General features: G+C 45.3%; 1 protein-coding gene across 17 annotated transcripts in view; it reads left to right on the top strand.

The window, feature by feature from the left end:
- FBRSL1 (fibrosin like 1) overlaps window positions 1-17238 on the top strand; it is a 484528-nt gene extending 467290 nt beyond the window's left edge. For 11 of the 17 annotated variants that reach the window (XM_088532476.1, XM_088532466.1, XM_088532474.1 and 8 more), the window contains 8 exons: window positions 2331-2402; window positions 2981-3019; window positions 3929-4000; window positions 5294-5426; window positions 9017-9094; window positions 10903-10986; window positions 12018-12258; window positions 14256-17238. In XM_088532476.1, coding sequence (XP_088388602.1) covers window positions 2331-2402; window positions 2981-3019; window positions 3929-4000; window positions 5294-5426; window positions 9017-9094; window positions 10903-10986; window positions 12018-12258; window positions 14256-15489 — 1953 coding nt within the window. In that variant the 3' untranslated portion in view covers window positions 15490-17238. The remainder of the gene's footprint in view (window positions 1-2330; window positions 2403-2980; window positions 3020-3928; window positions 4001-5293; window positions 5427-9016; window positions 9095-10902; window positions 10987-12017; window positions 12259-14255) is intronic. The other 6 variants (XM_088532480.1, XM_088532481.1, XM_088532478.1 and 3 more) reach the window with 2 other exon arrangements.
- The last annotated feature ends 4453 nt before the right edge of the window (window positions 17239-21691 follow it).

Genomic DNA, 21691 nt, shown 5'->3' with positions numbered 1-21691 from the left:
GTGTACTTACCTAGCAGCCCTGCTGGTGTCGGTGGAAGTCAGTAATTAGGCACCACTGCAAATAAGGCCCTCATGCAACCCTTCCACTTAATTTCATTTTTTAAATGGAACCTAGAATATTTCCTCAGTGCCCATCAAATGCCTCAGATTTTTATTTTCTAGACACACTGCAAGTCGCCAAGCCTTCAAAAGGGCTTTTTTCAACACGGATTCTGCGTGCAATGGATACAGGCATGGCAGAATAACAGTTACACCTAAGCAGAGGGAGCAGAAGGGACAGAGTGTCGCTATTTCTTGATGGAGTCTGTCTGCCAAAGTTAATTGTTGCCGTTCTTGTGAAGAATGCCAGGGGGTCCCTGCGGACCCCAGGCTGTCAGGATCTCAGCTCTTCACAAGAAAAGGAGCTGCACAAATAAGGTGGAACTGGCAAAATTTTGCTTGCGTTGAAATAGGGCTCGGTTTTGTTATAAAGCTGCTCTTAATGAGGAGCTTCTGATGTACTGATAGTGTGCTCTTTTGGTTTCCATCTTCATTACAGTGCCTTATAGATACCATCTTACTGTAAAAAAAAACATTAGACCAAAGAGAAACAGTTACATAGCGAGAAAGAAAAAGCGATCACAGAGTCTTTACATTTTTTAACAGTTCTAAGTGCCGTAATAAAACTAGCTTTTAATTTATTTTTAATGATACATACATACAACAGTTGCTAGTTTGAGGTTAAACATCACAAGGTCGCACTCTGATACCATGGTTAATCACTAACACCACTCCAGCTCTAGGCAGTGCCATATTTACATGGAATCTAACCTTCAAAAAAGAAAGAATAGGTTGCAAAATGGATCTGCCACCACTTTGGCACATGTTTTTCCGTTTTCTTAAGAGGAGACGGAGCTGAGCTGCTGGACAAAGCCACTCCAGCCCTTGTTCCTGCACCATTTTCCATTCTCGCTCCCTCCCAGGCTGTTTGAGTAAAGCCTCCATAATCGCTACACACCCGATGCTTTGGTTTTGGCACGCTGAACCCTGCACTCCTTGCCTTCCAAAGCAGAGGCCTTGGTTTTGTTTTCCCCTTCCCGTGTCCGTTGCCTACAGCTGCGCGTGTAAATCCACCGCACATAAATCCAGGCTGACGGTAAACTGCTCAGTGAGTTTCCCAAAGGCCGTTTCTCACAAGAGAAGGACTTGAAAAGGTCAGAAGGATTCGGTTTACTTTGCCGGAGGAAACATTTACATCTTTCTCCAGGGAATAAGTGGACAGGATGACACCATGCCATTAACATGTTGTGATCTTAAAAGTCTTGTCTGTATGATAGCTGTAACTTATTTGCCACCTTATATATACCTCAGCTGTCAGACCCTGAGAGCACAGATCTGCCTGGGGGGGTTGTTGACTTACCCACATACATGAGAATGCTCCTTTTAATGAATCTGGAAGTTATGTAGCCTTAGACAAATTAAAACCAATCTTTTCCCCCACACCCATCGTTTTACTCAGTCCTCGTGCAGTGTGACCGTTTGCAATCTGTTGCAATTCGGACTAAAATACAAGTGGGGGAATTAGGTTTAGCCCCTTTGCACTCAGCTGTTTGGCAGCACCAGGTGCAATTGCACCATGAGTGGGAGACTGATGACTTCCAGAATGAGAAAACGAATGAGTTCTTGGGGATCAGCGAGAAGAAGGCAACAGGTGGGATCCGGAGGAGGAGGAGGATCAGGGATTTGTTCAATGAGGTGTTTAATTCTTGCTGGAAAATGATGGGATAAACAACGCAAAGCTATAAAAGACCCACAAGCACCTTCTAAGGTTTCTCATTGTGCCTTGTCAAGCCAAATAGATGGACTGTTGCTGTTTTAACTATTGTATTGCCTAGCCCCAGTCAGAGAGGGACCGCAGTGCAGTACTTGAGATATTAGACAGGAACACCTGAGATGCTCTGTTCCTGACTCTGATACCAACTGCTGCCTGAAACACTGGGAAAATCAGTCCACTTCTCTTGTTTCCTCTCCTGCTCTCTGCCTGTTTTGTCTAAAGAACAAGCTTTGGGAGGCAGGGGCTGTCTCTTCCCATCCATTTACACATGCTGAGCACAATGGGATTGTGATTTCAACTGGGGCTTAGAGGTGCTGCTGTAATACTATTACTGCTACTAAATAATAATAGATGACACAGTGGTTAAATGCTGTTGGCTGTCAGTAAGAGATAACATTTAGCATGTTCAAAGCACAGTACAAACATGGACTAATTAATGCCATTAACATCAGATAGAGATGTTAAATGTACCGCTGGTATCACACAGCGTTACTCACACTCTGTTCTTGTCTTTCAGACTTCAAACCCTATTGATGTAGCAGGCAGACCAGGCACAGTCCACCACACTCTTCTGCAGAAGACTCCGGGGGTAGGCAACAATATATAACCTTCCTTTGAGCTTGTCTGGAGTTGCAGTGAGCACAGGGATAGCTTAGAAGGAAAGGAGAGAGCATTTGATGAAAAAACTGGCCTTCTGGACTTTGAATGTGCAGTCAGGACACACATTTCTTTTTCTGGTGAGACAACAGTAGCCTCCACCAGTGTGTGAATACAAGGAGTTTGACTGACTTGTTTAAACAAAATTAAAGGGAAATGGGGCAGGAAACCCCTTTGGGGTCTTTTCCCTAAGCTCTGCTTGGAGGGTAGTAGGTTTTACACAGTCCATTTCAGAATGATTATGAGGTTCAGAAAAGCACGGGCACTGTTCAGTTGCTGGCATGAAACTGCTTTGTTTATCATAAAATTCTGCTGAGTTTAGTGCAAGGAATGAAAGAGAAGTTTTAAGCCTCCTTTAAGCCTTTTGGGTTTCCTGCATCTCAGGGGACTTCTCTGGAACATTGCTTTATAAATGCTTTTGCTTGTTCAGAGGAAGGAAGTTCCCCACCTTTCTGTATATTGGCTAGTTTTAGAAAGGCTGATTGTTTTATTTCTGTGTTCTTTCCATAGGTGTCAGACCCTTACAGGCCTCCAGTAAGAGTAAGTAAGGTTTGTGGGGGATTTTTTTTATATATATACATACATATATATATATTCTAAAATAGTGTTCGTGTGTTTTTGAAATTTAACATGTCAAGTAGAAAAATTCAGGCTCATCCTTTATTTAAAGCAAAATGTCATAGTTAGCTCTTAGCTGCTTCTGATTAATAACATTCAGGTTAAATCCCAACCTTGTTTTGCATCCATTTATGTGCATTAATAGTTCACAGTATGAAGCAAAGATCACGGAAATAAATGACTATGAGCATGGACAGACATCAACAAGTTACCAAATTCACAGTGACTTAGGATAGCGTGTTTTATTTGTGTTCCTAATGTGCCACAAAAACACCTTAAAGTCAGGACCACAGCTCGGCTGAAGAACAGCAACTCACTCTGTTGTGGCTCTTTTTATGCTGTTGATTGTTTGTCCGTACCCTTTTCTTCCCCAAATGCAGGTAGTCATAATAACCACGTGTGACCTGGCCTGCAAACCCAGTGCGGCAGGAGTGAAGGAATAGGGTTCTTTTGATAAACAATTATCAACCATAAGTTGCTTTTTCTTAAGCAAGGCATAGTGTTCTTTGTTGCCATTTATTTCAGTATACATACAGGGATGGCCGCATAAGAAAGGAGAAGGTGGGGATCTCAGGTCTCTGTGAGACAAGGAGGATTCTGTGCAACCCACATTCTTCCTGTCTGTTTCCTTCTTAATTTAAACATAATTAGTCGCAGTATTAAAAAAAAAAAAAAAGTAGATCAGATACTGTGCCATTTTAGTAATCAGCTGTTCTCATTGCTTAACTATCTGTTCAACAGTAAGGGAAATGGGACAGTCTATCTGATGTAGTTTATGACTATATCAATTAATCTGAATTGCATATCAATTAATCTGAATTCCTGTGTTTTCCATTACAGAAACCCGGAAAGTGGTGTGCGGTTCATGTACAGATTGCCTGGCAGATCTACCATCACCAGCAAAAGATAAAGGTACGTTTATGGAACAAAGCCAAGTCTTTTGGCTTGCAGGTTATATATTAGAGACTAATGAGCGGAAATCAGTCACTGGTGGTGATTCTGAAGCGCTATAACTAGCACTTTCAGTCTCTAAATAATTATTGTAGCAACTGTAAAATTTATAGGAGGGCCGAGGAGTTGTGTTGAAGGGGAGCAAAATGAGCATAGATATTAAGTATGCAGCCAGAGGAAGAGAAGAAAGGGAGGGGAGGGTAATTTTGCCCCAAATCCAGCTCTTTACAAAGCGTACATGTTTAGTGTCATTTCCCTTTGGTATTAGTACCTTCTGTGCAATATGGAGTAGTATCCTATTCAGAATGCAATGACCCATATGGTGAAGAGCATTTTACAAAACATGGAGCAGGCGAGTAGAGTGATAGTTACTGTGTCAGAGGGTGTTGGGTTTGCTGCATTGCGGTGCTGATGGGCGGCGGAGGGAGGGGATTTAAAACTCAAGAAGTAACAAGGTATAGGGACACCACATGCTGGTATAGGCTCAAGGCTCCCTGTGCTAGGCAGAAGTGCAGATAACATGACTTCCACAGTGATTTTTTTTCAGAGTTCCTGCTATAATTTTTTGTTGCTTTACTAAAGAACACTTTTTGTTTAAGTACACTACAATTAGTGCATGTTGTTTTTTTTTAATAATCAAATGTATCATCTTTAAGCTGCATACTTATCAAGAGACTTTTACCTTGTCAACTTAGGCCCAGTTCCTCAGTCTGACAGCGCGGGCTTCTTCAGGGGCAGGATAAAAATAGCCTCTGGAGGAGACTCGAAGTCAGTTTTCTTCATTCTTCTCCCCCGTCTTCATCCTGAGCCACACTAGGTATAGGAAGGGCATAGCCTAGGAAGATCTCGTTCCAAATCGGAGTAGCAAAACAGACGAGTCCTTCATCCAACTCTCCAGGCTGCTGTCGGCAGCGTTCAGCCTGCAGAATGTTGTTGTCAGGCGGAGGCTGCCGGGGCGCAGCGCGCTCGGCGCGTCGCGTTGCATGGGGCGCGCGAGCGGCTGCGGGCTCTCCTCAGGCCTCATCCATGTGCATGAGGCAGGCAGCTGAGAGGCTCTGGAGCTAAGTGGCCTGAGAGATGCTGTCAGAGCCTGGCGGTGCTACGTGAGCAGAGGCACTGCTGTCACTCTTACTAACTCTCCCTGGCAGTACTAAGCAGGAGTGAGCCTGAACTCTCTCTTTTTCTCCCATAAAAGAAAAAAAAAAAAAAGAAGAAGGAAATGTATAATGAGATTGCTTTTGTATCATTTGACAGCAAATGCAGCTGGATCCCCACAAGCTAGAGATAGGTGGTAAACTCGACCTGTTCAGCAGACCTCCCGCCCCTGGGGTGTTTCCAGGCTTCCATTATCCACAGGATCTCGCCAGGCCGCTGTTTTCAACCACAGGTAAGGGAGGATCAGCATTTGTCACAGAAAACAGCCAGTGTATTAAGTGTGTGTCTCTGCAGCTGTGTAATTGAAGGAGTCAAGATTGCTACACAGGAATGTTGAAGCACTAGGAACTCATCTGAACTGGACTGCTAAAAGAGAGGAGCCCTGGGCTCTGCTCTGTCCACCGCCTCTAATGCAGATTCCTCTGAGTGTCACTGATCCTCCACAGTGTGTCTGTGCAGCTGGTCTTTATGTGCCTGGCTAATAGGCTGTAGAGTGATTCTATAAAGCAATTTTGAAAAAAAGCTTCAAAATGTTTCCATTGCACAGAATTGAAAATGGCACTGGCTTCTTTCTTTCCTTTATATTTGCCATGTTGTTGTTCTCAGCTCCTCCACCCACCACATTTCTGTTTTCTGAAAGTGTGGGTTATTGCAAAAAAAAAAAGTCAACAAATGTTGACAAATATCACAGAAAATGTATTTGTGAAAGCTGTTTTCTAAATGTAAAATCCCCCTATGTTTCACACCTCTAAAGCTTAAAATGTCATATTGAATTTAAAAAAAAGAACTACGATTTACATTGATCAATTGCTTTCCAGTATATTGAGGAAATAATTACTGCTTTCTCATTCAAACTCAGACTGTAGACACGGTCACGTTCAGCCTTGATTCAATGCTGCTGAAATGACTGAGGTTAGATAGAAGTGTTACAATTTTTGTCTCAAACGTCACAGAAAACTGACAGATTAGAATCAAGCTGAAACCTTGGTGAGATCTGAGACTGAAGTGCAGGTATCAGATCGCCTTCAGGAACTCCACTATTGATCCAGTCCGTGTTTCAGTCCTTATCTATAGATGGAAATTCTTAAACATAGATGGAAGTTTCCACCATAGATAGCTGGTATTGATAATATGTGATAATATGTGTGTATTGTAGGATGCTGCCCTGTATTTTTGTGCCTGTGAAGACACTTAGATGGTAGGGGCCACCCTACTGCAGCTGTTTGCTTCCACTGTTTTGGTCTGTCCTGTGTTCTCATTACAAGAGTCTTGTTTCACGTGTGGTTTTACTATTGAACATTGCATACCATAAGAGGTAAAAACAGGCTGTTGAATCTAGCACCAGTCCAGGTGGTATCTTGAACTTTTTCTCTTTTGAAGATGCAAGCAGGGTCTGCTTCTCTGCTCATAAAAGCAAGAGGGGAAAGAATATGAGATAGGTTGGTTAAAGAAGGCAAATCAATAGAAAATTTTGCCTTTGCTGCAGATAGATATCCTTACAGCAACTGGCCTGTGAGTATATTAATCACAAGAGCCATCACACAGTAAATCTAGGTAAAGAGTGCTATCAAAGTGAACAAACATTGCAGCAGTAACACAGATGAATAAATCTTGCACTCTGCAATATCTGAGGCATTCTTTTCACCTTATCGAACAAGCTCGTGGTTGATGTGACTCATTGGTTCTGCTGCACTGCCTAGTTACTGTGGGAGACATAAGTTATCTTAGGGCCACCTGTCTTCAGGACGGATGTTGAGCTGCCTGGCAGACGCTATATTTAATAACTACCTGACAGCCTGCAATGCTGCTGCTGGCTTTCTCCAGAGGATTTTTTATTATCGGCCTGTGTAGTTGAGTTTGTAAGCCGTCTCCTTTAAAGAAATCTCCCATCCATTATACACCTTCTGAAATCTTAAAGGATTAGAAAGATGACAGTCTCCATCCGTCTTGGAGCTTTGGAGCCGTCAGAATGTTTATAGATAACTCGAGGTTTCGTTGCTGTAGTTGCTCTTAAGTTTCCTTAACTCATTTTCTGGCTACTTAGGTTTGTGGTGCCCGAGTTGGTGAGGGACTTGTGGCTCTCTCCCTCTCCTGCTTTATGGTCTGTTTGCATTCTGGGCACATCAGGACATTTTGCAGTGACCTCCTGTTACTGAGCCCTGTAACCAGAGCCAACCCCAGCTAGGGCAAAATCCTGCTTATCTCAAAGAGGAGGGAATGAGCTGTGTTTGGTTGCTGTTCCTCCTGTGTACATTGATTTCTTCCCTCTGTTCCCTCTGCTTTGGCTGTGACCTTATATTGTACTACATCTCTCGGGTGTCCTACTTGTGCTAGGGCTGGTGATTTTGCCTTGTGAACAGAGCCAGGTGTGGATTTGAAGGGGGAAACATTTCCTTCCCCCACAAATCATGGCCACAGAAGCCATTGCCCCTGCAGTGAGCTGGAGCGGGCCTGGAGCCACTTCGTGCCCTGCGGAGCTGCTGCTTTTTGCTCCTGTTCTTCCCCAGTCACAAGAACAGTTAACCTTTTTACAACAAAATACATTTTCCAAGTATGCAAGGAGAAGAGCATTGAAAAGTGACATCCAAAGGCTTTATTTAGGTTTTGGTCTATTTTTCGCATGACTTAGCCTGTCTTCAGGAAAGTGCTGCCTCTGTCATTGCCTGGTATTACTAGTTTCTAACAAAATGGGACAGCTTGTTTAATCTGTGTGTGTGGCAGATCTTGCTTTCTGCACAGGAATAAGAAGTTGCAGTTACATTAAGGCAGCATCCAAAAGTTATGGTTGTTGGTAATTCTGCTTTGTTTGCAGCAGCAGAAACATTAGCATGGAGAAGGCCTCAGAAGGACATTTGCATTCCAGACATTTGCAGTCTGTCTAGTCAGTGGAATACTGGAGCCACAGAAACATTTTGGTGCATACATCCAAAACATACATCTTCAGAACTCGTCTTCAGGTGCATCCTGAAAGTGTCTGGACTGCTCTTAATGCACGGTGCCAGACCCAACCACAGCTAGAGATTCCTCAGCCTCACTCTCATGTGCAAGGGCTGTGTGAGTCAGTCTTCCTCCAAACCCTCTGTGTCCCTGCAAGGGTGACACTAGTGCTTTTCCCGGGATGTGTTTACCAGCCTCTTCAGTCAGACGTGTGTCTGCCCTCAGGGGAAGCGACTCCCATTTTCTGCACTGGTTTTCCCTTCTGAAGCCCATCTGAGCATGAACCTGGTCATCCTGAAATACAGGACAAAGTCGCTTGTTTCAGCCCATTCTTTCCCTTTGTCTCAACCTAATGCAATTCAATGTGTTAAGCAGTGATGTTAATTCCCAGCAAGATGATGTGATACCATGGCAATGAGCAGTGTCTGGGAAAGAAGTAAAAACACGAGGGAGTCTGTGGATGCAGAGACAGATGTGAGTGTTGATGGAGATCTCACGGGAGAGGCATGATTGATGCTCCCTGTGTGTCTGTCATTAACTGCTCTAATCAGTCACTTCATAGCACTGTCTGTCTGGGCCCATAACCTAGAGTGACCCTTTTCCTTGTAAACACGGAGTAATGAATGATAATGCCAAACAAAGAGATTAACTTCCTCATTAGTACAGGTGAGTGGCAACATTCAGTGCAAGGTCTCCTGCCCCCCAGCCCTGACAAACTGCTTTAAAGAGCGTTTAGAGAAATTGTACCTGTAGCTCATTGAGCTAGGGCTGGGGTTTTCCCTGTCCTCTGCTATCTTTTATACCCACTTCTTGAATTTGCTGATCAGATCTCTGTATCAGCCAGTTAACCTGCGACTGGACTAACAAGGGCACTTGTTCTCACAGGTGCGACACATCCAGCCACCACCCCGTTTGGTCCTTCACCTCATCACAGCAGTTTCCTGCCTACTAACCACTTGGCAGGTAAGTGTAAGTAAATGCTGCCTTCACCTTTATTCCTCTGCTCCCTTCCCTGTTCTCCGGCTCGGTTCTGCCCGAGGCACTCTAGCTCCAGCAGAAGAAAGGCTTAAACTGTCTCAGGATCCAGCAGCTAACTAGGAAGCTCTCCCATCCACGCCACCTTTCCCAGCACACCCGCTGATCTCCACATCCCAAGGGCATGCAGCAGAACTGGGAAACTTCTTTGCTGCTAGGAGAGAGGGCCATGCAGAAGGGGCAAGTCCATCACCAGTGGGAGACTTCACAAAAGCAGTAATCTTAAGTGTAGAGCTCTTCTCTGCTGCCCAGGGAAACAGTGGAAATTTTATTTCAAAGGTACCATGGTTTTATGGGCTCCTCCCATACCTTTTTTCACCTGGATAAGTTCTTGGCTAAGTTCTTTTTTCAGCTTCAGTGAACAGTTTCTGGCAAATAGCTATTCTGCACATTTTGCCTGTCTTTCTGTTTCCTAATTGGCAGTCAGCAGAGCCTGATTTTCTCAAATTTCCTCATTCTCAAAGCTCACAAGCAGCTCATTGTCAATTAAAGTTCAAGCTCTGTTGATTAATGTTTTAGTAACATTCATCCAATCAGTAAATGGAACATGCCATGTGACCCAATAGACTCTTTTTTCTGTTGCAAGTACCCATGTTTACATCAATTCCTGAACATTCAGTCAAAATCAACTGTACCTCTACAGAGTCACTCAACTACCTTCTATCAAAGTGGAGAGGCAACAACAACTATTTAAAAATAAATAAACAAATAGCTGTTTCCTTAAAAATGCAAGTGATTTGCATTATTTGCCTTGATATCTTTAATACAAGAATATCTGTGAGGAAGCAGAGAGTGCTTCACCTCCTGTTGCTTACAGGACAAGTTAAAGATTTTAAAGGGACAATCAAAAAGCAGAATGGGAAGCTGTTCACTGATCACTGCTAGGAAAAGAAATCTGAGTATGCTGGTATATTTTAATGAATAACCATCTCTGCAGTATGGAGACCTGAGTCAGGCTATATCTGCTCAGAGTGGAACCTGTTCTGATGATGATGCCTATAAGAAAAAAAAATAAAAAGGCAAAACTTATAATAAGGCAGTTAGCATAAGCCAAATAGTTGGTTGCTCAACTAGAAAGGCTAAGATCATAGTCTGCCTCAGAGGATACAGACCTCGCATCTCCTTGTCGTAGCAACTAAGACCACAGTATCATTTCCTCCACCTAAATGATAAGCTATCATTTCCTCCACCATAAGCTCTTGTGGGAGAAGATTTCAGCACAAATAGGCCCACAGGCTAGTTGGTGTTTCTAGGATGTATGTCCATAGCAATTACTTTTGGACTGTCTTGACCCACCATTATACAGAGGGCAAAAAGTTGTACACAAAAACAACAGTGAAACGATATATTCCCTCAGCGTGCTGACCAAGGACCCTGCTGAGGTGGTTTGTTCAAGGCAATTGCAATGCTTCTACTATTACTACTCCTGATGAGGAATGAGAGTTATAGTTCAGCAGCAGCCACCCTAATTTCAGCTATTAGGCCTTAATTTCTAGCTCCCCTCTGACTGGCATACAAAAGTTTATTACGGCACCTGTTTGCAGAGTGAGCACTGAATCCCTTCTCCATTTTAACATGCTGGGAATTTTCTGTGCAAAGAACCTTGCAATGAGAAGGATCAGCTTAAAGTCTGGCCTAATCCTACTTGGATTCAGACTGTTAAGAAGGGGAGGGGTGCGTTTCATTCTCCAACATTCTTGGCTAAATGCCTGCTAAATCCCTGTTTGCCTTTCCAGATCCATTTAGCAGGTCAAGCACCTTCAGCGGCCTTGGGAACTTAGGCAGCAATGCCTTTGGAGGATTAGGCAGTCATGCTCTGAGTAAGTACTGGCTGGGTTACTGCAGACAAACATCCCTTCCAGAAAAGCCACATGCTAATATTTACAGCAGCTGGTGGTAGTTTTTAAAGAAGTTTGTTTCCTAACCTCCATTCTGCTATCTGAAAACACTGCACCTAAGATTTCCAGGTCTCTGCGGTGGGAGCTTTTCTGCACGTCACACGTATCGATAGCCGTGCTCAGTGTCTCTTCACTGCTGAAGAGTGTTACCTTGTGTGTTCCTAGAGGTGCTAGAGCTGGAGGACTCTGCGCTCTGCTACCCTACGTGCATGGAAAGTAGCAGCCTTCAACAGCAAAGATACACAGTGGAACAGCTATTGATATTTCTCCTAAATCACTGTGTAGATGTTCTCTGTAACCATTGTCTGAAGTTTAAATTACCTGTCTAAAATGATTTACTTTAAAAACACGTTACTTGTAGGCAAGGCATGCTTGAGAGCCACAAGTCAGAGAGCATGCTTTTGCATCCCGTGGTGCAACAGGAATCAGTTGAAAACTAATGGAGGAAAATCAAGTGACTGTTCTAAAAAGCCTACAGCCAAGCTCTGCTTTTTATATAACACACACACATACATTCATACCACTAAATGGTCTGATTTCTGTAACAAAAACGTCCCTGAAAGCTCAGCTGCAGGCAGCTGATTGTTTCAGCCTCAACCTACAACTGCTGAAGTTTCTGCCAGTGAGGGGAGTTGAGGAAGAGCATTGCTTTTGTGCTGGAACCCTTGTTGGGGTGGGGGGACAAGAGAAGCTGGGTGTTTTTGGTCATCTCTTGAGTTATATGGATGTGTAGTTAAAGCTTCCTCCGCGAGTAGTCTTAAAAAGAGCTGGTGGATCTTTCAGCCAGTGTTGGAGGTGTCTCTTCCCACCTGCTAGTAGCTCCCCCACACCATTAGCTTCATCTTAACGTCTCAAAAGGGCAGTTCTGGTTGTAATTAGCGTAGTGCAAAATTTAAATGGAATTGTGTGGTTTGAACTATTTTTAATGCTTCCTCCTCCCCCTGTTATTCTAGCTCACAACAACATTTTTACCCACAAAGATGGCCCAAACCTGCAGAATTTTAATAATCCCCATGAGCCATGGAATAGACTCCATCGGACCCCACCATCCTTCCCAACACCACCACAGTGGCCCAAGCCGACAGATTCGGAGCGGAGCTCCTCAGTGACAAACCATGACAGAGACAGAGAGCGGGAGCGCGAGCCTGAGAAGAGGGATCTTTCTCTGGGTAAAGATGACAGAGACAAAGAACGGTAAGTGCCGTGTGTGCCAAGCAGCTTCTTCCAGACCTCTTTTTCCTCTGTATATTTCCCAACTTTGCTTTCACCTTCAGTTCTGATACTGAAATCATCTTCAAAGAAAAGCACTGTTTCTCTTTGAAGTAGCAGGTACGCATGTCCCTCAAATAAGCCCAGGTATTAGTAACAAAAGCAAATCTCTGCCTTTCAGAATTCATCCTCTCTGGGAATATTGTAAGCCTGTGCTTCAGTCCCTGCTAATAAGCTGAGGAAAAGCAGCAGGCCAAGGAAATGAGCTTGTCACTAAGTTTTCAGGGTGTACTTGAATGTTCTCAGCAGCCTCCTTCAGGAGTGCCAAATATTGCAAAATTGTGAAGGTGGAATTGTGACGGGTCCTTTGCAGACACTCACCATTCCCAGTAAGGCACAGATACTCTTATGAAATCAAATGTTAGCTGGACAATAATGAGGTAAAAATGCAAATTCCTCTGTCTGCATCAGTGTGCATGAATCCATTGATGAACTTGATTTCAGAAGTGTAAGTGCAGACAAGCCCTTATTAATGATGGCAGAACTGTATCACCTGGGCTATAGGTACTTCATTAGCTTCCAGCTATAGGATTTTCAAGCTCTTTATATTTCGGAATCTGGTTGTCTCCAACAGGGTACCTCTTTGTAGGCAATAACAGCCTGCAAGACTTAAATGTGGGTGTTTGACTAGTGATGGGCATTTCATAGTTTGCCTAGAGTGTTTTAATGAGCTATTTGGGCCATGCCTGTGAACTATAAGACATAGAAGCAATAGACCAAAAATTCTTTCTGTAAATGTTAAATTATATGATACCTTAGTATGGGTAGTCATTTGGATAGGAAGTTCACTTGTTGGCTTTAGCTTAATTGATTTGCAAATCTAGGCTATTTCACTCTCACGAGTGTTCATGCTGGGGTTTACATCTCTATTACATATTTATTAATTCAGCTTAAACTGTCCCCAGCATTCCTATTTAGACGTGGTTTTAACGAATTACCAACAGTCAGGACTTCCACCATGAAAGAACTCTGTGTTGGTAGATGTGATTGTAAGGGATAAATACTCATAAAACTCCCCAAAGCACTTCTGTTTTTCAGCACTATGATATTTTGGCTCACAAAAGAAAACCCATCATAAAACTTGAATATCAAAGAGTTTCTCAGCTGAATAATACAGTTCTCTCAATCTGCAAAGTATGATTTAAAGTATCTCTTAATTTAAGAGCTTGCAAAGTGCTTTTAAACAGTGAGTGTTATTTGTTCCCCGTTGAAGGAGGTGGGAGTAACTGAGTCTAATAGCCTTGCCCACAGATAGGGGTGCAGTTAGAAACTCACACTCATTTCATGCCTATCATTTAAACAATGGACATTGTGCTCAAAGCCCTTGTTCCTCAGGGCAGGCCCTCTTGAAACAAAGACCAGTCACTCAGCTCTATGGCCTGGTCAGGGATTTTCTTTCTTCTGCATCTGGCTGAGCTGCCCAAACTGACCGTAACAAACGGTGAGGCTGTCTCACAGACCTGCATACGTTTCTGTCGGCTTCCAGAACCATTCTGATTTGTGTGCCTGCACCCATGTCACACCCAGGCAGCAGTAACTGAAGTCTGCTTTAGGAAAGGAGCCTGGGTTGAGAATGTTACAGCCAAGAAAACCATTGGCAGCAGAACAGATACGTGTCAAGTACCCCAAAATCATCTTTTTTAAACTCTCCTCCTTGCCCTACGTTTCTCACTGAGCTGGTCTTTCTCCAGAGGTGAGAATGCACTGTTCTTTCATGTGTATCCCAAATTTATTCCTGATCTTGTGGACATTTAACATTTTTTCAGAACCTTAAAGGCATTTCTTTAATGTATCATCGCAGCTATAGCTGATGCTAGTAGAGCCTTTCAAACTATTGTCAGAGCAGTCTGTGTTCTGCATATGCAGCATTGCATGCATGTTTATTCCCACCAAACAAGAAAGTATTTTCTGTCTTTATGCAGAGACCTCTTGGATAAAAACAGACATTCAAACAGATCCTCACCGGCATCAGCTCCAGTGACGCATCAGATAAGCAATCTCATCCGCAGCAACAGCCAAACTTCCAGCGATCCCCTCAGGCAGGTTAGCCTTGGTGACAGGGAGAGGTCCAAAGAACCAGAGAGAGAGCACCCTGACCGGCTGAGAGAGCCACCCATAGCAGAACACAAGATCAAGGAGAGCCGTTCGCCAGTGAAGGAAACTCCAAGCCATGATAAGAGACCCTCTGAGGACAACACGAAGCCAGTAATCCAGTCTGTATCCCCATACAGCAAACCTGCACTAAGCGAGAGCTTGAAGCTTACCAATCTAATGAACAAGGAAATGGAGAGAAAGACAGAGCTTCCCAGCGACCTCCAGAAGATTAAGAACGACATCAAAGTCAAAGAGGAGAGGAAGGAAGACAGTGATGTACTGGTGGTAGGGTCTGAACCTTCCCAGCACTCCCGATCAGTGGAGCATCCCCCACCACCTACTTTGCATGGATTATCATTGCCTCACTCGATGGCTGCCTCTATGCCCATCTCCATGGGCAGCGTTCACCAGATGAACAACATGAATGTGCTGGACCGCAGCAGAATGATGACCCCGCTCATAGGCATGAATCCCTTGTCGGGAAGAGAGAGGCTGCCGCACCCTGGATTTTCTTGGGATCCAATGAGGGACCCATTGCGAGATGCCTACCGGAGCTTAGACCTGCACCGTCGAATGGACTTCCAGCTCCGGACAGATCCTATCCATAGGTTCCCTACCACCTCTGGGTTTTATGACCATGAGCGTTCGTACAGAGACAGGGAGCCACACGACTATAACCACGAAAACCTTCTCGAAGCCCGCCGGGAGCAGGAGCGGTTGCGGCAAGTGGAGGAGAGAGAGCGCTTGCACTTACGGGAAGAACTTGAGCGTGCCAGAATGCACCACTTGCACTCGTCCCCCATCGAAAGTCACCTGGCACACGTGCCATCCTTCATGCCTCATTTAAGCGGGATGCATTACCCCAGACTGAGTCCATCCACTGCCATGCACAACGGGATCTTAAACAGGAACCCGCCGACCGCCGCGCTGAGCGCCCCGCCGCCTCTCGTACCAGCGAGCAGCACCAGACCTGCCTCCCCACGCAGGACTACTCCACTCACAAACTCAGAGGCCAGGGACTATTCCCCCTCTAGGAACCCCAAAGAAGTAGAGGCACGATAGTCCCCAGCATTGAATTTTAAACTCGCCTGTACATAAAACCAACCAACAAACAAAACAACAACAAAAAAAACAAACAGAAAAAAAAACACAAAAAAAAAAACCTTTTACAAAATGCACTGCTGTAAACTTTTTTTTTTAATGTAAAATTTGTAGAAGTTAAGCACATTTCCATAAATAATGGGGTCAGGGATGCAGACTTTCCAACAAGAAGGTTGCTGAGAATGGGAATTTAATATATAGGTATTGATTTTTTGGTTTTGTTTTTTTGTTTCTGTGCTTAAAAAAAAAAGATGAGTTAAAAATATCAAGTTTGTACATTTTTTCCCAAATGTGAGAAACATTTTTAATGGATTTGTATTTTTTTAATTTTGTGCTCTTTATTCACTTAAAAAAGAAGAAATTTTGTTTTTGTTTTTAGTTAAATTTGCATTTAAAAGGCCTCAGATCCTTAAGAAAAAATACCCAGGGTTTCTTAAAAGTATTATTTATGGAAATACTGTAGTTTTACAGTCCACTGTGAGGTTCCCTTCTGAGGCCAATTGATCACTTACCTTGGTACTTTGGAACCGAAGTTACAGATATATATTAAAATATTAATAATAATAATAATGTACAAAACTGTTTGTTTTTTGCCTTATTATATTATGCAGAAATTTAAGAGGAATTTTTTTTGACTTCTTGTTTTAAACAAAAAAAACAAAGAAAACAAACTGTAAATATTCTGTTAATATAAATGTACACCAATATTAAATTCTTAACATAGGTAGACTTTATAAAAATGGTTTCTAGAACCACTCTGGTTATTTGTTAACATGGTTACAACTCATACTCTTGTCACAGTCAGAAAATCACACTCAGAAAGCTAAGTACGGCATATATACTTCAACTATGCAAGAACTCGGAGGCAGGTCTTAGTGGATGTTGGGGGGAGGAAGGTTTAAAAAAAAAACAACCCAAAAAACAACCAACTCGCAACGATGGAGACAGAATGGAAACGGCAAGTGAACAGGAAGAAGGATGCTTGTGTTTAACAAAAAAGATAAGAGAGACTGAATTTTTTTGTACAACACAAGGGACAGTTCGTCAAGGAAAGAGACACACGCTCCTGGAAGGGAATTTTGGTTTCCTACTCTTCAAGCTGGCAAAAGCAGATGGAACTGGCACAGTACCATGCGGCAGACCCTTTCCTTATTTTTTTTTCCTTTTTTTTTCTCTTTTTTTGTGTTGTGGGCAGGATCGCTGGCAAGCAAGGACAATTTTCCGTGGACCCCTTGTGCTAATTGTGCAGTGTTCTTATTGGAATCTGTATACAAGACAAAGTAGAATTTTAGGAGTGCAAAAAAAAAAAAGTCTAATGGTTGATTAAAAAAAAAAAAGAAATTCTGATATATTATCTATAGTACATGAAGACCATAAGCAAATGTTTGTTTCAGTGTGGTTCTGCCTTGAACTGCTTTTTGGCATGATTTATTTTTTATTTCCGATTTTACTTTTCATCCATATGTAAATTTTGCCATGTTTTACTTGCTGTACCATCCCCCCTCCCTTATTTTATTTTTCAGTGTCCATGTTTTATATATCCTGGGCTTTTTCTCTCTAGTTAATTCAGCCATCCGCTACTATTTTCTTGGCTCTGTAACTCTTGTTCCCCCCCTCCCCGTCCTCCCCCCTGCACCCCCTGTAATTTTAAACATTCAGTTTCCTTGTAGATCAATGAAGATAAATACAACATTGATTTTGGATGAAAAAGGGAGTCGAGTGTTTGTGTGTTACAGCCGGCCCTGGTGGCTCGGAGGCTAATGGTTTATCGACGGCGCGCTGGTCCGAGGGGGCCGCAGCGGGATGCGGATTTGGGGCGTCAGCGCTGGGGGCCCTGCTCCGGTGCAGAGGACGATGGATGCACAGACGGACGGACGCAGAGGGAGCAGTGCCCTGTGCAGCGGCTCGCTTGGAGGAGCGGTGATGCCGGCGTCGCTCCGGGAGCCGAAGCGACATCCTCCCCGTGCGTTACCCTTTGCTCCAAAGTGCTCGCGCGCGGGCTGGGGGCCCCCTCGTCCCTTGGCGGGCGGCTGCGTTTTAACACCGTGTCGCAGCTTCTGGTTTCACCTTTGTGTGTGACTGAGCTCCCGAGCGTAAAAAAAATAAATAGAAGGGTCCTTCATCTGATGAAAGGAGGTTTAAAGTGAAATAAGCATTAAGAATCAGCACCTGCTCCATCAGCTGGAATGGGAGGAATGGGCAGCGCATGGTGGAAGTGAAAAGCAGAAAGCGATGGAGAAAGATGGAAGGGAAAAGGTCTCAGGAAAGCTGGCTCTGGGGGATCGTAATCCTCCCCCAGGCCCTTGTCCAGCAGGTTCTGTGGCCTGACACCGCCCCAACACCGACCCCAACAGAGGAGCCTCCCTCTGGTCTCCAGGGGAGCGCGTAGCTGCCTCTTCCCAGGGCGGGCGAGTGTAAAGAAGGGGGTGTCCGTGCTCCCTCCCTCTCAGAAACACATGACATTTAAAAATCAAGCATTAAATCAGGGCTAGAAGAGCCCCGCTTGATGGATGTGGTGGCAGCCAGAGCATTACAAGAGGAGGAGTGATGGGCCAGATCAGCCATTTTCTATAGGCAGTGGTGCTGCTGTTGCTTCAGGGCATGAGCCACAAGTAGCGGTGCTGGAATTCCTAGGGAGTGATGCTGTGCCGTGTATCTGCCTTCCTGGGAAACAGCTCATCATGATGAATGGTGTTATTTCCTAGACACAGAAGAAAATTAATTCAGCCTTATTCCTCTGAGCTACCTCAGCTGAGCCTTCTTCTGGTCAAAATCACCATTACAGAAGGGTTTTCTGGTGTTTTTATGCATTTCTACCACCATTAATCTTTTTTTAAAAAGGAATTTGTGCTGGTTTTGTTCCACTTTTGGCCTTCTGACCAAGAGATTCCTTCAGCCATTGATGCAGGGTGGATTTAGTGAGCCAGGGAGGGCTGGTGGGAGGAAGCAAACGGGACTGCAAGAGTCATTGCGTGTATTAGACCAGGCGCTGTAGAAGGTGTAAGGAGAGCACCAGCTCTTGCACCACCACTGCCTTTCATGGCAAACCTGATGCCATCCACCACGCACTCGGTGCAACAGGGCTTGTTCTGCACCATCTTCAGTTCATGGGTCACGGCTGAGAGCAGCTAGTTTGGGGCTGGCCCAAAATGGACAAATTGGGAGATCAGGTGTGCAGCAACGTGATGGATCCTCAGGCTGCAAAAAGAACTACTTTTGTCAGAAAGATCTGTAGAAACCTAGCTCCAAAACAAAACTTTTATTGCCTAAAAGGAACGCATGAGAAGCCTCCATGCCCGCCTCTATAAGTATATATGGAGATGGAGAGCTTTCCTGCAACGCTTCGTCTATGTCCGTTTTTAAGAGCAGGTTGCTTTGGAAGAGCTGAGCTCGGGACATGAAGGAAAACAAGCCTTGGGCACACCAAGCCCCAGTTCCGCAGCGCTAACGGCGAGGGCCTGGCTCTCGAAGACCACGTTCTGTGAGGGGGACGTGGCGGGCGGTGGCGGCTGAAGGGCGCAGCGGTGGCCGGGCGAGCCCTGGTGGCCGCCTCAGGAAGCGGGCGCTGAGGCGCCGCCCCCCGCCGCGCGTCCCCGCGACCATGAGGGACGGGTCACTGGGAAGATGCTGCTCCCAGCAATGTGCCAAGTTACACGAGCTGGAAGAAGCAGCAGGGAGCCGGGGAGGTCTGCCACAGGCCTCGGTGACAGGCTACCCATTCTGAGCATAATGGAGAAATAATAAGAGCAATCCCAAATGCTGGTGGGAAGTGCAACCAGGGGGTGTTTTCTCAAGCCCTGTGGAGATGCGTGGTGTGGAACAAGAGAGGTCACTGGCCCTGGCCATGGACCTGTTGCCAAAGATTGAGCCGACAGCACAGCCCAGACCTCCTCGCAGGTGCCCATGCGGCGGTTTCTTTGTCTGCTCACAAAATCCTTCTGCTCCATTAAGCTTCCCTAATTGCTGTATTTATCTTTAGCCATTTTCTGCTTGTTCTCTTCCGCGTTCATGGAGGACGTGTCACAGCATTGCTCGACCTGCCTGGCCCTGCTGCGGATGGAGCTCTTCAGCGATCGCTGGGTCTTCCATTGGCCGTTGAGCAGAAGGTCAGTCATTACCGGCTTGGATGGCTCTCATGCACGCGCCTTCCTGGTCTCACCGCCCGCAGTGGTGGTTGGTGTCAGACCTCGGCATGGAGCCTTGGAGAATAGCCAAAAGGAGAAAAATAACAGCCCTTTTTTATTTGTTTGATTGTTTGCTTGTTGGTGCAAAACCCAACCAGTTCCATCCTCCTCCTCAGACCTGCGCCAGAAATGGTGACCTTCGGCTGCCTGCAGTGAGTCCCGGAGCAGCATGGATTAATACAAACGTTAGAACACACCACCACCAAGGCTACTGTGAGGCTCAACTGCCTTTCCAAGGGCCCAGTAATGGTGGTGGATGCCCGGTCATGGAATCCCATGGCTTCCACAGCCACCACAGAGCAGGAAGAAAAGGGCAGCCATTTTAAGGAGGGCCTCAAAACAAAGACGGTGTGAGAGTTTCAGTTTGCTAATGGGCACCTAAAGGACATCTACGCTGTGCATGAAAGGAGGTCCAACCAGGCATCCTCATCTACTTGAGCTTTACTTAAGCCCTTTTGGACAGCAGAGGCATTATTATTATTATTATTACGAGCACTGTGATTGCCAGGCCATTGAAGGCAGTAGTTGAGCTGGCAGGAAGACTCCGGAGGTTGCAGATGCAGATCAGCCTTTCCAGGAGCTCCGCACGTCCTGCTGCGTCCTGAGGTGTTTCACCGAGCAGACTCACCACAGGCTCAAGGCCAAGCCCCAGGGTGACCCAGCGCCCTTGCAGCCAGCGAGAGGACGGACCCAGCGACCAGCCAGTGCAGTGGGGCAGAGCAGAGCCGCGGGAGCCAGCGCGCCAGCCCCCAAAACACTGCCGGGCACATAGGGACGACTAGCGAGGAGCCACGCAGCAAAGACTCCCCGCATTTCCCTTGCCCCCTGTGTGCAACGTGCTCACTGGATGACTTCACTCAGCCAGACCTGGCCAAAAATGTGCCTCTGCGAACTAATGAATCGGGTTAATTGTCTGCCAAACCTGCGAGCAGCCAAAAGTAACAAATTAAAGTTTACAGTCCTGCGGTCTCATTTACAAGGGGATAATGCAGCAACTGTTTATTTTGCGAGATGTTGGAGCGAAGCAGGAGAAAATTACAGTTCCTATATAATATTAATAATCATCATCCTCATAAAAATGCTTTTAATAGGAAGCACCGGTGGCTGTTTTGCGCCATTAACTCGCACTATTGTTCCAGCCGGCCTGGCAGCCGGCTTGGCAGGATGGGATGGGATAGGACGGGACGCGATGGGATGGGGTCTGCAGAGGAGCGCGGCCACATCATGCCACGAGGAACACGCTTTGTAACGCACGTGGTCACGACGAGGCAGCAGGAGGGCGACGCTCCACAGGGCCGCAGAACATGCCGGCAAAAGTCCCAGTTGGCATCACTGGATCGTCCCGTCCAGGCCAAGGCCAAGGCAGAGGTGGGAGCTGCGCTGCTGAAAGGCAGGGGCTTGGGAACCAGGCTTTAGGGGCTACGGGTTTTCCAAAGTGTGGGAAAACGGCAGAAATTGAATCTTTTGGCTGCAGAACAAGGCCTGTATAGATATACTCAGCAGTCGGCTGGACTGCCGTGTCGCCCAAGGAGGCTGAAAGGGAAGGCAAGGGGAGGAAAATAAATAAATACGTACGTCCATCCCCATGAAATGGATCCCTCCCTGCTCAGACGGTTCCCTTTATTTCTCCCTTTTAGCAGCAAGGTTATCGGGTCTCACATCACATCCAAACATTTCAGCACTAGCATTAGAGGAGATGCTCCAAGGTCAGCGCCTGCAGCTGTAAACTCATTAGTCTTGTCTTTTGTGAGTGAAGAAAGCCTCCTCACTCCCCTCGCCCCTCTCTCCCCTAATTAAAATTAAAGTATTTCCTGGCCAAAAGTCGTTTCTGCATTCATTCATCTCAATTCTTTTCTGTTTGGATAAACCACCCTCTGGTACTCCGAGGGTGTTATGTATACAAACTATAAACTCTTAATGGTCCTGCAGTGTGTTATGACTGGCCGAGAGAGTGAAGGCAGGCTCCGAAAACGCGGTTC

Source organism: Tinamus guttatus, unplaced genomic scaffold (assembly GCF_059628265.1).
Source record: "Tinamus guttatus ecotype Peru unplaced genomic scaffold, ASM5962826v1 Tinamus_guttatus_pri_ptg000459l, whole genome shotgun sequence".
Classification (NCBI taxonomy): Eukaryota; Metazoa; Chordata; class Aves; order Tinamiformes; family Tinamidae; genus Tinamus; species Tinamus guttatus.
This window is presented reverse-complemented; position numbering and strand designations above follow the sequence as displayed.